This window comes from Drosophila subobscura, chromosome O (assembly GCF_008121235.1).
Source record: "Drosophila subobscura isolate 14011-0131.10 chromosome O, UCBerk_Dsub_1.0, whole genome shotgun sequence".
NCBI classification, from domain to species: Eukaryota; Metazoa; Arthropoda; class Insecta; order Diptera; family Drosophilidae; genus Drosophila; species Drosophila subobscura.
This window is the reverse complement of record NC_048533.1, coordinates 17,707,057-17,723,470: the sequence shown is the minus strand read 5'-3', so window position 1 is coordinate 17,723,470 and position 16,414 is coordinate 17,707,057. Positions and strand designations below refer to the sequence as shown.

General features: G+C 44.9%; 2 protein-coding genes across 3 annotated transcripts; both read right to left on the bottom strand.

Annotated features, from left to right (window-relative positions):
* Window positions 1–127: 127 nt before the first annotated feature.
* Window positions 128–7,898, bottom strand: LOC117895963 (glutamate dehydrogenase, mitochondrial). 2 transcript variants are annotated; one of them, XM_034803917.1, is made up of 6 exons: window positions 7,344–7,898; window positions 1,953–2,387; window positions 1,565–1,884; window positions 1,298–1,502; window positions 920–958; window positions 128–536 (listed from the first exon to the last, which is right to left on the bottom strand). In XM_034803917.1, the coding sequence occupies exons 1-6, from the start codon at window positions 7,756–7,758 to the stop codon at window positions 265–267; spliced, it is 1,686 nt and encodes a 561-aa protein (XP_034659808.1). In that variant the 5' UTR covers window positions 7,759–7,898; the 3' UTR covers window positions 128–264. The 2 variants fall into 2 exon arrangements, with proteins under 2 accessions (XP_034659808.1, XP_034659809.1); XM_034803918.1 differs by lacking the exon at window positions 920–958.
* An 818-nt stretch (window positions 7,899–8,716) lies between these two features.
* LOC117895964 (putative fatty acyl-CoA reductase CG5065) lies at window positions 8,717–13,798 on the bottom strand. The gene is made up of 6 exons (XM_034803919.1): window positions 13,669–13,798; window positions 11,651–11,907; window positions 9,959–10,353; window positions 9,788–9,897; window positions 9,263–9,722; window positions 8,717–9,199 (listed from the first exon to the last, which is right to left on the bottom strand). Exons 2-6 carry the CDS (start codon window positions 11,870–11,872, stop codon window positions 8,782–8,784), a joined length of 1,605 nt encoding a protein of 534 aa, XP_034659810.1. The 5' UTR covers window positions 11,873–11,907; window positions 13,669–13,798; the 3' UTR covers window positions 8,717–8,781.
* Between the last annotated feature and the right edge of the window lie 2,616 nt (window positions 13,799–16,414).

The window sequence follows — 16,414 nt, the reverse complement described above, 5'->3', positions numbered from 1 at the left end:
AAGCTCGCAACTTGTTCAACTTAATACAAAACACGAGAGCACTGGCAAAGTTTTGTTTTTGCTTTGATTTAAAACGACTTCCGTCCTCGTTCCTCGCATATAAATTACATTTTGTTTTTGTTTTGCATAGTTTGTGACATTTTTTGTTTGTTGTTTCATCTAAAAACGGCGGTGCATGGAGCAATAGCATTAAGTGTTGCTCTTGAGTTCGAATGCTTTATTAACTAATTAAGAGTCTGCGGGGCTCGTGGCTTCCGCTGGCGCTTAGAAGGCCAGACCGGCATCACGGTATGTGGTGAAGATCTTCTCGATGGAGTTGACATAGGCAGCGGTTCTCAGGTCCAGTCCCAGGTTGTACTTCATGGCCGTCTTCATGATGGCACGAGCCGAACGCTCCATGGTGTAGTCCAGGCCAGAGTGCACGATGTCCTTCTCGGATGCGCCAGAGATGCGCTTCTGGAACGACTCCGATGGGGTGACGGGAATACGTCCGCCCACACGTCCGAAGCGACGCTCAAGGGACTCCTGCACGGATTCTGCAATATGCACAGACACATGGAGAAGTGGAGAGAGGGAGAACAGTCATTAGTTAAGATTGCAACATGCCAGGTGGGTAATTGTTCAAGGGATAAAACTACAAAGAATTGGTTAGGAAGAAGATGGGATGGAAGCAGGATTAAAGCAGAAGATTTAATGGATCTTAGTATGGTATCACAAATATAAATATTCTTGCGGGGGCATGAGGATAAATGCAATAACAACAAAATCGAAAACGATACACGAAAGTAACAAAATGTATACCAAAGATCAAAGGATTAAACTACAGAATACAGATACGGGGGTACAGAGTGTTTAAGAAACTTTACAGAGGGATGGGTGGGGTAAGCGAAAAGAATTATTAATAATAATAATAATGTACCGTCATTAATGATTCTTTCAATTGACTGTTGGACTGAGGCTACATTGGTGATAGAGAAACGGAAAAAGAAGAAATAGATAAACAACGAATTACTTAGATGATATTTCAAAATTAAGCTAGAATCTTAGAGTTTGACGGGTGGGTGGTAGTGGTGGTGGTGGTGGAATAAGAGATCATTTTGGAAAGAAAAGATAAACCAAATGGTAACCAAACTGGGAAGAGCAAATGCTTATAGAGCAGTGGCTATTCTGTAAAGGTTTTAGCATAAGAAACCATAAACCGATCGATGATAAATTATAGATAGATGACGAGCAGAATGGCAAATGAATAGCTGATCAATAGATGGATTATCTATGGATTGTAGAACAGCAGACTTACCGAGCAAATGGTAGTTGGACTCGCGCTCATACTTGAAGGTCAGGCGACCGTACGAGACATGGTTGAGGTTCTTGAGCCACTCGAAGAACGAGACGGTGACACCACCGGCATTGATGTACAGATCGGGAATGACCAAAATGTTGCGATCAATGAGGATCTTGTCGGCAGCGGGAGTGGTTGGGCCGTTGGCAGCCTCGGCAATGATCTACAGGGGATTTCAGGTGGATTAGGATTGAATTTTACATATGCGAAAAAGCCGTTCCATACCTTAGCTTGGATTCTGCTGGCATTCTCGCTGTTGATGACCTTCTCAACGGCAGCTGGAATGAAGATGTCGCACTTCTCGAACATCAGATTCTCACCCTCGTAGGGCTTGGCGTTCTGGTAGCCCACAATGGTGCCGTGCTCGTTCTTGTAGTCCTCAAGGAGCTTGGGGTCAATGCCCTCTGGGTTGTACAGAGTTCCGTCGTGCTCAATCACACCGATGCAGGTGGCACCGGCACGAGTGAGGTAGCGGGTGGTGTGAAGGCCGACATTACCGAAGCCCTGCACGATGAAGGTCTTGCCGCCCCAGCCGGGAGTGGTGCCTAATGGTTAAAGAAATAATTGAAATACTCATTCCGTTTTGGAAGATCACCAATCAATAAATACTCACCAATCTGGCTCATGTAGCTGGCCTCGTTGATGAAGTTCTCCAGACCGTGGAAGACGCCGCGACCGGTGGCCGAGACGCGTCCGTGGATGCCGCCCTGGTTGATGGGCTTGCCAGTGACACAGGCATGAGCATTGATATCCAGATGTCCGATGGTCTTGGCATAAGTGTCGGCAATCCACGACATTTCGCGCTCGCCAGTGCCCATATCGGGGGCGGGCACATCGACGCCGGGTCCAATGAAGCCCTTCTTGGCCAACTCAAGGGTGAAGCGACGAGTGATCTTCTCCAGCTCGTGCTCGGAGTACTCCTTGGGGTTGATCTTCAGGCCAGCCTTGGCACCGCCGAATGGCACATCCACACAGGCGCACTTGAAGGTCATCAGGGCAGACAGGGCTTTCACCTCATCGCGTGAGACATCCAACGAGAATCGGATACCTGAAGGGAAACAGAAAGGTTGCATAACAACAGATGAGCATATTACGTGTACACGACAGGTGTTGGTTTAGTTGTTTCTTAGAGAAACCTTGAAAGTACAACCCCCTGCCCTGGGGGGTGTTGCTGCGCTTTCATTTTTGGCCTAAATCCAATAGACATGTGCTAAAAATATCAAACCAGACTACAAGAATTCTTGGCCGAAAGCAAAAGTTTCGTTGACTCTGAGGCAAGAATTCTTTCTTGGCTACCAACGCGCGTCACGTGCCCCAGAAATTGCAGCATGGGGGAAACCTTCTCTGTATGTCGCAACAACAGTCCCAAAAAGGAGACCCCATAAAACCAAATAGACCTTATCTTTGTTTGTTCGCCACACTTAAAACTCTGATATCTTTCGAGAAAGTTGCCGATTAGATAATGACACCCCAAAGGCTATCTTTGTGTTTTGTTTTTTCATGGCTGCAATTCGAATTGAACCAGCCTTAAAGTATCCATTGTAAAAACTTATTGTCCCCCTTTATGGATCGATAAAAAGTCCCGCACAGTGCAAGTTCCATCGATTGGCTTTAGTTTATAGATTTCCTCCTTCAACAACACGTCGGACGAGCCCCCAAATAAAAAAAAAACAAAACTATAAAAACTAAAATTAGCACAAATGATTTCCGAATCGCCGCCTCATTTGCGGTTGCCATGCGGGTGATCTTTTATGAGCTGTAGAACCACAATCGAAGCCACTACAAGTATTCCAATGAGATCATTGCGCTATCAGCTGTAGAAGAGGAACTGAAAACTGAATTCTATAAACAACAAAAAATACAAAGGGAATGCAAATTTGCCAATTCTGTTGCGCCCTTAGCTTCTACAAATTTCATACATTGTGTTCTTCTATTGTTTCATTTAAAGGGTACTTGGGGCATATGATTTCTATGGGGAGTTAGAAAACAGTAAACTGCTCTCATTGGATTTAGGAGTTATGGAGTTATTAAGTGCTAGTTCCATCATATTATTGAGTTAAATTCATAATTTAGATATTTAATATTTAATAACTCAGAAAAGATAATCAAATATCTAAAATTAAATTACACGCGTTGGCCCTGAATAGCAGGTAACTCAAGGTCTATACGGGCACCCTTTTCCTAATTGTTATCTTCCTCTCCTCTTTGACTTTATGCTGAGTGAGCGCTAAGCTGGGCCCCGATCTCCGATCCCCGAATCGTCTTGCGGTGATCGCTGCTGCGGTGGCGTCGCCGGCGGCAGAATTGTGCTGACTGTACCCGCGGCTCGCGCTTGACGACAGCAGCGAAAAAGATTGGCGAAGCCAAAACTCTATTTACCTTAGCCCCGCCCCGCCTCACCTCGCCCCATGGTTCGGGGCCTTTCTTTTCGCTCAGGTTCTGTTGTTGTTTACCAAACGAAACAAAACCACGAAACAGAGTCGAAAACAACAGCAGCAGAAGCAGCAGCAGAAATATGGAATATGCTCGGCAACCGGCTTTATCAGGCAAACACCAACAGGGCGAGCCGCATCGGTCAACTTGTTTTTCTGTTCATTTTTTTGTTGATTGCCAAAAAACTAAAGCTGACATATCATTGTAGACCACGCCATAGGAATCTATTAATGTTATAGCTCTCTATAGCTATTAACTGTATGTATATGTATGCATGCTCGTGCTTATACAATCAGTGCGATAACTTATTTGGGGGCTCGATCGTGTGTAGCCACGTCTATAAGCAGTAGTCCCATCAAGCCCCCCCATTGGCAACAGTTTCTGATAGACCAAACCGGTCCACGCCTGGTCAGCTGACCAGAATTTTGCGCCATATGATGTTGAGATTGTTGAGTGCAAAACATTTGCTGGCGTGGGCTGTGGTGCTGTTGCTGCCTCTACGAAATCTTCTGTTTGCGGCCTCGACAACTGCCAAGATCTGCCCGAGCATTGGGTTGGATAAGATACGCGTCGGTCGGTGATAGGGGCAGGAAATGACGCATAAATAAATGCTTATCAGAGGTGCCGGCTGTACCCCCAGCAAAGTTATTTTTTGGGTGGAACCAGACATTCGATTTCGTGACAAGTTAATTTCTCAATTGAAAAATAACTTCGCGAGGAATATCTACTGTACAAATGCATCTGTGTGAAGTCCACTTGTGTTGTACACGTTTTGACACAAATTTGAATACAAACTTGAGAGCAACACTCTCAAGGGTAGGTAGTAAACAGTAGTAGAGAGGAGAGCGTGTTTGTCAATAAGATAACTGCTAAATAGTCAAGCGAAATGCTATTTACATGGGGCATTACGAAGTACATGTGACATACATACTCTACAGGCGAGAGGGCAAACACAACTTGGACACATTACTACATACACGACTATCAGTAGATTTGCCCTGTCCCCTGTGTCCCGTGTAAGGCCAAGTATTTTCTGAGATTAGCTCAGTGAGAGCTGGAAAGCAGCAGCCCTCCCCCATCGATATGAAGGCCCAGACAATTACAAGTAATGAAAGCAATCAAATGAAAGCCGCTGGCTGGTCCAGTTGCTCATCAAGTGTCTATTCATGGTGGTTCAACGACATGAAAAGTGCCGGAGGGAGACCAGATCGAATCAGTTCCTACCAGTCTCCAGTGTGTACATTGGATATGTACGGCATGTGACTCATTCATCCATCATCGCATCTCTCTCACTGCTGGTTTTTGGCACAACGTGACCATCACGTGAGCAGCAGCACCCAGAGATCTCCCCCCTCCTCCAGACAGACCCTAAAGAGCCAAACTCAAACCTGTTTTTCGACGGTAGACGGCAGAGAGGGGGGCATGGAATGCTCGCGAAATGAAACGAAATACAGACACAGCGTGGAGCGGAGCGGCATTTAAAAGCAAATTGAAACCCGAAATGTGTGCAGAATGTATTAAACAATTAAGAGTTAAATGGAAAGGCAGCAAAGGCAAATTAACATTAATTAGAGCGGACATACATACATACTAAAATTCTATTCCCATTTGATACTAACCAAATAAAAACAGACAACTTTTAGCACCTCCCCAGCTGCAACTAAAATACATGCGAGTATCGATGCCATATTTAAGTGAATCATTAACGAGACCTCGGCAAAAGTCCACACAGAAACACTGCGTTTACAGCAGACCACATGATCGATTCCGGCAAATCGAAAACAAGATCATAAACGGAACGGAACGAAACGAAACGGGAACTTCTATTATGCTGGCATTAAATGAAAAGAATCGTGGCAATAATCATAAACAACCAACAAATACAACCTCGGTGAAAAGAATTCTTTTTTATACCCGGTACTCGAAGAGTAAATAGGGTATATTGTATTTGTGCGAATAACGGTTGTATGTAACGCACAGAAGGAAACGTTTCCGACCCCATAAAGTATATATATTCTTGATCAGCATCAATAGCCGAGTCTATTGAGCCATGTCTGTCTGTCCGTCCGTCCGTCCGTCCGTCCGTCCGTCCGTCCGTCCGTCCGTCCGTCTTGTTTGTCGGCTAGTTCTCAGAGACTATAAGAGCTAGAGCCACCAAATTTTGCATCCAGACTTCTGTATGCTCACACTGTTACAAGTGTATTTCAAAAATGAGCCACGCCCCCTTCCGCCTCCGCAAAAAGGCGAAAACCTCCCAAATCTACAATTTTGAAGATAGCAGAAAACTAAAAACGCCATTCCGTAGGAAACGACCATATCTATCAGATCACCAAATTGGGATACGATTGGATTATTATTATAGCCACAATGAAGAAATTAATTTGCAGTAGCCAAACCCACCCCGTCCCGCAGCATTCACACTCTGCTTCGCGCTGTTTATGGCCTGGCCCCTGACACGTCACTGCCTCTGCCTCTGCCTCTGCCGCTGCCTCTGCCGCTGACTCTGCCGCGACTCTGCAGTGTGTGTCTATAGGGGAGGGTGGCGAGCTAAAGGAGCGTGTTGGCGTGAGTAGTGTTGTTGATGTAGATGACAGATGAAGAAAAAATGTAAAATTGGACAAATAACCGCTAAGTTGCAGATGTAGTACTGAGTGCCGGGTATAAAAGTTGTGACGCGTAAGAAGCGTCTCACACGTCCCTTCTCGTTTCGGCTTGTTTTCGTTTTCATATGTACATATTAAATGTATGTATGTACATAAATGAAATATACATATGTACATATAGATTTTTACCAGTCGCGCGGCTGCACAAGGTCAGATAAGATTCCCGTCAAGTATTTTTCTTGATATTTTTGGCAGCAAGCTAACAATTGATAAGCACTAAAATGCTTACGAAGTGATTCCATAATTTTTTTACGACTACGTGAGACCCAAAATAAAGGTTTTTGCTTGACGACACATCGAACCTAATTTTGGGGGCGTTTTTTGTCCAACACTCGCCCCACTGTTCCCACGATGGGGCTGGCTTGTCTGCTGGTTGGTGCTCCCATTTCAATTAGAAAGCAAAACAAAAAGCAACAGCGAAAAATCATTAAAAATAGAACCCAGCCAAAGGAGAGAAACAAACAGCAAAAACAGCAAAAACAGCAAAAACATGGGAAATAAGACGTACCGCACAGAATTCGCCAAGCTCGAAAATAATAAACTGTGTGAAAAATAACAAGAGAAAGAGAAGGAGGAGGAGCAGCACCTCCCCACCTTCTATGACATCGTCATATAGAAAAGACATCTGGTGATTCTGCATGGAACACTTGAAGGGTTTGGAAATCAAATGGCAACACGTGTAACGTGTAAGCATACGAGAGTAAGTATTTCCGATATGATTTGGGGAGGGCCAACGTAAACAAGGCAGAAACGAGAGCCGGGGAGTGTGCGCGCGCGGAGTTACATAATTTCGAGGAAAAGGCAAAGACATAATCGCAGGAAATGCCGAGGAAAAATCGATTTTGCAACCAACAACAGTTGGCAGGGCAAGAGGAGAACTTTCAGATTTTTGTGTTGCGTGTACTTACCGCCCTTGGTGGGTGTCTTGTGGGTGCTGTGCTGGGCACGGTAGCCGGTAATCATCTCGTAATTTCCAGCATCACGACGCAGGGGGAATGCAATCTCGATGATGTGGTCACAGGGTTGCATAAGCATGAGAATACCCTTTACCTTCTGCTTCTTCTCGTCGCGGGTCAGCTTGCCCTTCATGTCATCGATGAGGCTCTCCTCCGCGATCTGGCAGCCGCGGTGGAAGAAGTACTCGACCATGTCGAAGAACCGGGGATCCTTGGCAGTGGGCACATCCTTAAGGCGGTCGGGAATCTGGTGCTCGGTGGCATAGCCGCGTGCCTGCAGCGCTGCCGTGGGCAGGGCCTTGACCAGGGTGGTCAGCTCCTGCTGGCGCAGGGCGCCCTGACGGGCCAAACTCTTCAGGTGATACATGGCAAAAACACACACACAAAACACCGCACTCGATTCTGGGTTAGACTTCTCTGCTGCTGCTGCTGCTGCTCTACTCGCCTCCTCTGCTCTGCTGACTGATGTCTGCTGTTGGACTATATGCACAACAACGTTCACTCTCGTCAAAAACCGCACTACTCTGCTCCGCTGACTGGCTGTTGGACTATATCTATAGGCGCAATAACGTCAAAAACCGCCTCTACTCTAGGGCTGGGAGAAAAATCGATAGAGCCATGGGGACTATCGATGCTTGAAAAATTGCTTGAGAATCTTGTATGGACCGGCAAAAACTCATTATATAAATTATGCACTTTAAGATGTTGTCAGTAAGATTCAAATGACTGCCAGGAGCCTTGCTATTATGGCTCTTTTACTGAAGTAGTAAATTTTTCAATAGTATCGATACTATCCCGGCTTTCCACCAGCGATAGTGGACAGAAAGCTTGGCGCGTGATGAAATGTCTTTCAATTGGTACCAAAAACATCGACTCCAAAAAAAAAAATCGATGTTTACACCAAAGCCAAAGAATCGATCAAGTCGATGTTTGGTTCGATTTTATCCCGGCTCTATTCTGCCGGCAGCTTTGTTTTGTTTTGTTTATTTGTAAATCATTAAAAGTGCAAAAACACAAATCGGGGTTTTCATGGTTTTTAGTTTGCCATAGACTTGGCATATATTAAGAAACTAAAATGAATTTGTCATTTACATTTTTCTGTTAGCTGAACTTTTTCTTTTGCTCATGTAACGAAAAAGCTTAAAAGAATAAGCACGCGCGCTTTTCATACCATAAGCTCTAGAATACTTGGGTATTTTAGTCAAAATGCAGCCCTGCCTGTCTCTCTAAGAGAGCGAGCTTTTAAAAGAACTAGTTCGCAAAATAACTAGATCGTTCCCAGCTAATATTCAAATTCAAATTCGAATAAGAAAACATTTTTGATGTACACTTAAAAAAGAGGAAAATCTTGGGGCCTATATTTGATTTACATTACACATTAGAAAAGACCTTATGCATGTATGGTGTTGTTCCGCTCATGGTAGATACTGCTAAGAGATGATCGAATGAAGGCATCGCCGCTCTCCACGAACCCGTCCAGGTGTGTCCACAAGAACCAGAAGGTGAGGGTGAAGAACAGCACCTTGCTGACCCAGTCCAGGATGTAGAGGCGACGCAACACTTTGCGGGCATACGGCAGCGTGGAGGGGCTCTCTCTTATAATGTAGGTGCGCATGCCCATGATGTAGGTGCTGATGTACGTCTCCCAGTTGAGCTGGCCCACAGAGGTGTCGAACATTTCCTCATCAATCGCATTCAGCTGGCTGCTCATCTGCTGGAATCGCTCGTTCCGGAACTCCCAGTCTTTCGTTGTGTAGTACTGCAGCAGCTTCAGACCCATCGACACCTTGCGCTGCACATTCACCAAGCTACAAAAAGGGGATCAAACTTGGAATGATTGGGGAGTTGTAGGGTCAACACACAGGGCTTACAAGGGCTTCTGGCCAGAGATCAGCATCAGGAAGTCAATGAAGTAGGCAGGAAGATAGTGGAAGACTATGACGCAGAACAGGTGATGGTAGTAGTTCTTCTTGATGGATCCACCGGGGTACCACAGGGCGAAGCTCAGCGGTGTCTCGTAGAAGAAGCGACGTCCCGTCTCAATACTGTCGCCCCACGAGGTCAGGGCCTTCTTGGAGATGCACAGATTACAGAATTGCACCTCGTTCTGTTTGCTGGGCGCCTTCTCCTCCTGGCTGCTGGCCTTGGCCCGCTGATAGCCGCACAAAATCAACCCATTGATGGCCTTGTCGACAGGTATCACTGTGGAGGAGTAGTCCGGATTGCAGTGCATCGACCGTATCACGCCTCGGGCGGCGCCAATCATCAGGCCAGTGGGTCCGGTGACGCCCTCGATCCATCCTGGCAGCGGTTCGCTAATGGCCGCCGTTACTGCAACGTGGCATGCACCAGTTAATGAAGCAATTAACCAGCAACCTGGTGCTATGGAAACATACCAATCGAGGGCCGTGTAATGATAATGGGCAGCTTTGTGTTGTATCTGCAAATTAGATCTTCGGACAGTGCCTTGCTGTAAGCGTACGTGTTGGGCAATCCATTTAATAATCTGCAAAAACAATTTGGGTTATAAAAGTTGGCAAATATTTGAAAGCAGAGCTGCTGCTCACTTGGGTGTTATTTCCGCGAGGGCAGCATCGTCCATTGTGTCCACCATTTCGATGATGCAGAAGGGATTCTGTGGCGCTGGATAGCCGCGCTCCTCCAGCACACTCTCGTTGCACTGACAGTACGAGGTGGAGACGTGCACCAGGGTCTGCAGATTGCTCATCTTCTCGGCCAGGCGCAACACCTTCAGGGTGCCGACGACATTCATCAGCACCATGGGCCGCAGCGGCTGGTCGAAGCGCACATTGGCCGCACAGTGGAACACAATCTCCACATTGGAGGCGAGTGTGTTGATGTCATTGGCGCTCAGGCCAAGGTCCGGCTCCAACAGGTCGCCCTTTACCACTCGCACCTTGTCCACAATGTCGGGATTCTTCTCCAGCAGCTTGCTGAAACTCTGCAATAAATAAAAGACACAGACGAATGTACAGGGCACAGGGGAGGCAGACACCCTCAGACACACATTAATTAAGTGTCATGGCGTTGGAATTGCAATTTGGAGTTGGAGTTTGGAGTTTGCAGTTGGATCTCTTGCTTTTCGGGCTACTGTCCGACACTGCTCAGAATCGCCTGGCCTAATGGTCCATGGACCGGCATAGCAGCAACTAAAAGTCATTGTAATTTCAAATTTTTTCAAGCAATAATGATCACCTTGACTTATAAACGCCATGGATGGTGTGGCTATGACTATGTCTGTGTCGCTGTACCTTTTAAATGTCTATGAGTGGGTCGCTTTGTGTCTTTGAGTGCTGCGTTAATTCGGTAATAACACTTTGGAAGAGTCGGCGGGGGTTTTCGTCATAGTTTTCCCCCAAATGGAGGGCAAACGAAATATTAGTTCAGCTGCTGTGGCTCCAGATAGGGCATATAATTATATAGAATTTATATTTTACAACTTCATGTAACAATTTCCTTCTCTTAACTGCTTTTGCAGCGCCTAAAGACCATTATGCGAGCACGTAAAGCAACTGAGAGAGGAAATGATGGCACAAGGTCGATTGATGAATGGGATAAGCTTTGGGATTCGTATCATTATGTTTGATCTATAATAATGGAAGTATCAAGCTGAAGTGGCAACCATTTAGATGATAATTGTAACAATGGGATTGCACAGGCTTAAATATTATCCATAAACGTATCACATTTCAAAGAAGTGCTGTAATCACTTTTAAAGAATTTAAGCGCCTTGATCTTGAGTCTATCATGTAATTTCCACACCATAGTTAATTACACCATTTACACAAAGAGTTAAAGGTATATTTTAGCATTTTGTGTGTTTGTTTTTGCTTCGTTAAATTTGAATCGTGATACCTGCAATTATTGGACAATTAATGAGCTGAAAATCTCCACCGGAATATGACTAAAATTCTTGTCTTGCGGTTAGCCGCCGCATCGATGTAGGAAGGAATGCCGCCCACTGAATTATATTTTTATAGTTCCTTATTAGCGGGAATTACATGTTGCATGCACGTGTATGACACATTCGAGTAGTTGGAATCACTCAGGCAGAAGAGGAATTAGTCAGACGCCACGTGGTTCCCTTGAGAACAACAAGGCAGCCCCCTGGTAGCCGCTAATAGGAGAGTGCCATTGATTGTCGACTATTTACGAGCCGTAAATCACACAATTAGCAGCACTTAATACATAGTGGGGATACGATGGTGATTAGGGGAGTAGCAGGTTAGCGGACTTACCACACACTTGAAGTATTGCTCCTTTCGCACGATGGGATCCAGACCCTTCTTGGTGCGTATCAGCAGATAGATGACATTGAGATCTCCACAGCTACGCAGCAGCTTCTCCACCAGCACTTTGCCCATAAAGCCCGTGGCTCCAGTGATGAGGATCGTTTTGTTGGCATAGAACTTGGCAATCTCCGACTCGCCGCTACCGGCATCGCTTCGCAGTATTTCCATGGCTACGTGATCTCTACGGATGATCTTCGGATGATCTGCCAGCGAAAGAAATTCGCCATGAGTTGACATTACAAGTTTCCAAGATCGGCATTCCCCCGCCCGAGTGGTTGTCCGTTTCTGTTTGTCTAACCCACTTCGGCGACATATTCTATTTCAATGTCAGAGACTCTGACGAAATCCCAGCGGATCGATGGGCAGTGGCAGAAACATGGCCAGCAGCCACGTACACTTGTTGACCAGCCGAATGTAATTGGCGTGGCCAGTTGGGATCTTTGCACTAGCCCCCGGGTTTGGGTTCGTAGTCTCTGTTTGCCCCCTCACAAATACTCGCAAGTGTGGCTGCCCCTTGCACCTCTTGGATCATCTGTTTTGGGCTGTTGGTAAACACACTCGGAACAGCCGTAAGTTTAAAGGCCTGTTGGCTGTTCGTCTGTGCCCGCCACTGCTTGTTTGTTTGCCAACAATTATAATAATAATAATACTTCTTTTTGTGTTGGTTTTTTTTGGAAAGTGTCGAGTGTGTTTGCCTTATGTCTGTTTGTTTACTTCTGTTAAGTGTGCATTAAGATCTTAAGCAATCCGTGTGGGGGTGCCAGTCCCAGCAGTTGGCCACTCGGGTCAAAGTTTACACTCTTCTCTGCGCTTAAAATGCATTAAATGTTGCAGCATTTCACTCTCGTTTTATGAGACTGCCAGTTAGGGTTTTTGTTTATGCAGGAAGTGTATAAAAATCTCGAATAAACTAATGTACCAATTATTTCTTTAATTGGTGGCAATCCCATGAGTTGGCAGCTCCATGGGGAGTTTCGGTTTATGTCAAAGGGAGGTTTTTTGTGACTCGATTTAAAGTAAGGCAACTCCATGGGAATCTTTATACACATATTTCCCGTCTTTCGATATAACTTTAGAATGTGATTTGTCTTGCTAGAGCGGAAGGAAACTCCATGGGATTCTTGTTATTTATCAATAAATATATTTCCTGTTTTTCCTATTATTGGGGCAACGAATATTGCAATCGAGATGTAATAGATATTTTTTTATAAGTCTTATATTATATTTTGAAATATTTTTTATGTTATTAGCATCAGGAATTTGTTTTATAAATTTCACAACTATTTTGGAGCTCAATTTTCTCTCGGGTTTCTCTGATCTATTCCTAAAACGCTTGACCAAAAATGTTCCCTTCACCGAAACACAAACCCACGTAAACCTTTAAAGGAAAATCCACAGAAAACCGATCGAAAAATGAGCGTTCATATTTTGAAATTTCAATGTACATAGAAAGATAAATCAGTTGCTGGATTAGAATAAATATACTGTGTATTGTATTAGGCATTATTCCGCAATGTTCATGGATTTCCTTTGACATTTCTAGCACACAGAAACATTTTTCCCCTTGCTTTTTGCACATCAAACAAAAGACTTGAGACACAAACTTTGCATTCGGTCACTTTGGTTCCTGACTCCTCCTCCTCCATTTTGGGGGCATTTTGCCATCAATTTTGCTATTGTTTAAAGTTGCAACACACAAACACACACACACACGATAGTACGATTGTGGAGACAATGTTCATGTCACACGCCGCCTCCCGAAATGGATTTTGTGTTCACGTAACTGCCACTGCCACTCATGTGTGGCACGCAAATTGAGACATTCATTGCACAGTTTTGTTTCTTTGAATTGTTTTATGCATTTTTTGTTTGCTTTGTTGTTTGCAAATTGTAAAGTCAAACACAGATAGGCACTGGATGGAGGAGGATTGGCAGTAGCGATTAGCGCCCTTACGAGAACTCACTTCCAAGGGTTCGAAGTTCGTTGAGGAATTCTGTAGAGTGGGTTTCCGTATCGCGAATTGAATCTGTTGAACACTCAGCGGCAACTGAATGGGAAGCGGGCAATTGGCTTGAAGTTATACTCGGCCCAAAGGAAACTACTCGCGACCAAGCCGCTCGCGCTCTGTCAGCGTCTCAGCCAACGCCAACATATTCACACACACATACAGCTGATAGCTTTAACAGTTAACACAGATACGAATGCCAGCAGCAGCAGCAGCAGTGGAGCTCCTCGGTATAGGCCAGGCAGGTGTCTGGGTCTGGGTCTTTCCGGGTAGAGTGTGCCGAAAACACCGTAAGATGGTCTTGCCCCCCTCCACCAGAGGCCCATAAACTCGGGCAGTGCTACGAGTTTGCACTACGATTATTACACTAAAATTGAAACCAATTAAACGGCACTTTAAAACAACTTAAAGCCCGTCGCGGTGTCGCGCTCTTGGCAAGGGCAGTGCTAATGGCAGCCTGGCAACCCTATGTCCGAGCAATAACCAAAACAAAAATTCCCCAAAACCCCCACCCCCGCTCACGTCCCACCAGGCAGATGTTGGCATAAAAAAAGGACAGATTCAAGAGACGAAGTTGGACCAAACCAAGGCCAGCCACTTGATGGAGAGTCTCTTTTATGCGGTGGCATGGCCCTAAAAAACTGCATGTCATCCATGGAAGCGAAACAGTTGCATATTATAATACATATGTATAGTATATAGAGTCACACACACATACGTGCACACACAGATTTGGATGCAATCATGCAATTTTTGGCTGCAGAAAAGATATGCATACCCTTGACATGGGGAACATTTCGGGTATACTACACACAAGCAGACGAATGTCTATAATATCATTTAGTTGTTATTAATGAAACAGAAAGTAAGGTTCATTTATGCAGAGGTAAGAAAGAGAAGTTATTGCATAATTAATTCAATTTCATTAATTGAAAATTGAAATAAATATCTCTGTTGTTTAAAAAAGATTGCTACCATTCCAGAGTAACTTTAATTTACCTACAAAAACATAGCAAAAGTCATGGAAAATATATATGACTCAAAATCAAACTGTTGCCCCAAGAAAATCGTTCCTCTTGTCGTCTTAAAATATTTATTCAATCAGAAACCCCCCTCAAGAGGGCATCTCTAAGTCGTAATACTGCTGTAGAATGCTCCTACATATTTGCTTTGGGAACCTGATTCGACGGGCTGCAAGTCTATAATAGCCAGGCAAAAAGCTGACCCGTCTGGTTGGTTAGTTACTCACCCGGAATGAGGGGTGCAAGCGGCAGAGCTACAGCTGTGGTAATGCACGGGAGATGGCAGGCAGGCTGTGGCTCTGGCTCTGTCTCTGGCTGTCGCATGCAATCAGTGCGCAGGATCGGCCAGGGTATTTCACAATATTCAAAATGCCACTCCCCGACCCGATCGACCACACACACAAGCAAAGCAAAAAAGATTCCAGCGTATCCCCAGCACAGGTAATGGTCACGCGGTGACGACCTTGAAGAATCTGCTGATTCAGCAACGTGTCCGTTACGTTTTCCTTTTCGATTGTGGCTCTAAGGGCACTGCGGTTAATAACAGCTTCTCCGACTCATCAACATCATCATCATCATAATCAACAACAGCCAAAAACAAGAGCAGCAGCTTCCCAGTCCAGCCCAGGCACAACCACAGTGCCAGTTTCATTTTCAATTTCATTTCCCTTTCGCTTCCTTTTGATGACATAATTTGTTTTGGCAGCTCCACCACAAAAGCAAACAACAACTCTTTGGCTCTCTGCTCTGTGGACTACCCCAATTCGTGGCTCCACTCTAATTGATTCTGTAGACGTCAGACGGGAGGAAACTATTACTTGGCACTGCCCTGCAAATTGCTGCTGAAAGGGAACTTCCACCCATGTTCTATTTTGGGGTGGGGCTCTGCTCTTATGATGCGGAAAAGGTAGAATTTCGAGCAACGACCCCTTGCCAAGGTGTCCCAAAAGATTCCACATAAAGTGTTAGGTTTGAGCTTCAAGTCACTGTTCTTCAGGGTGTTCCCTGTGTACGTCAGAGGTTTCATATTCCTTTAATTAGGGATTCTTTCGAGTGACATAAAATTAAGTCTAAAATGTTACCGAATTTTCTGTGTTTGTGGCTGAGGTTTTTGTTTGTCTCCAGCTGTTTGAGTCGCTGTCAATGGCTCAGACTTGATGTGAAGCGGCTCAGTGCTGCTGCTGCTGCAAGTTCCCCTTCAGATTATGTTTCTTGGATTGTAATGAGACGGAAACAACTCCATCCCACCAAATGTTGGCTCTTTAACTCTTCCACTGACACTCCTCCTCTGACCATTAACCGATGAATAATCATGCAATTATAAACGGGTTGTCTTTCATTATATTATGCAATATTCTCTGCAATTGATTTCTTGTAACTGGAGGCTGGAATTGAAAGCTAAAGTTGGAGTTCCAGTCTCTAAAAAACAGAAACCCCTAAGCTAAATCGGGATCAAGTGAATAACGCCATAAATCAAACATAATTGCAAAAATTCTTCTAGCTTATGTGGCGGGGCGGTAAATATTTATTATTTATTCGCCAATCGATTAACAGCTAAGTAGAACACATTAAGGTTTGACCCGAGTCAACAGCAGAACTCTTTTGAATTGTACTCGCACATACAGAGCGGATCGATGCCGTAAGGCTGTGCATCTCTGTACATTCTATTGGCTGATTTAGCT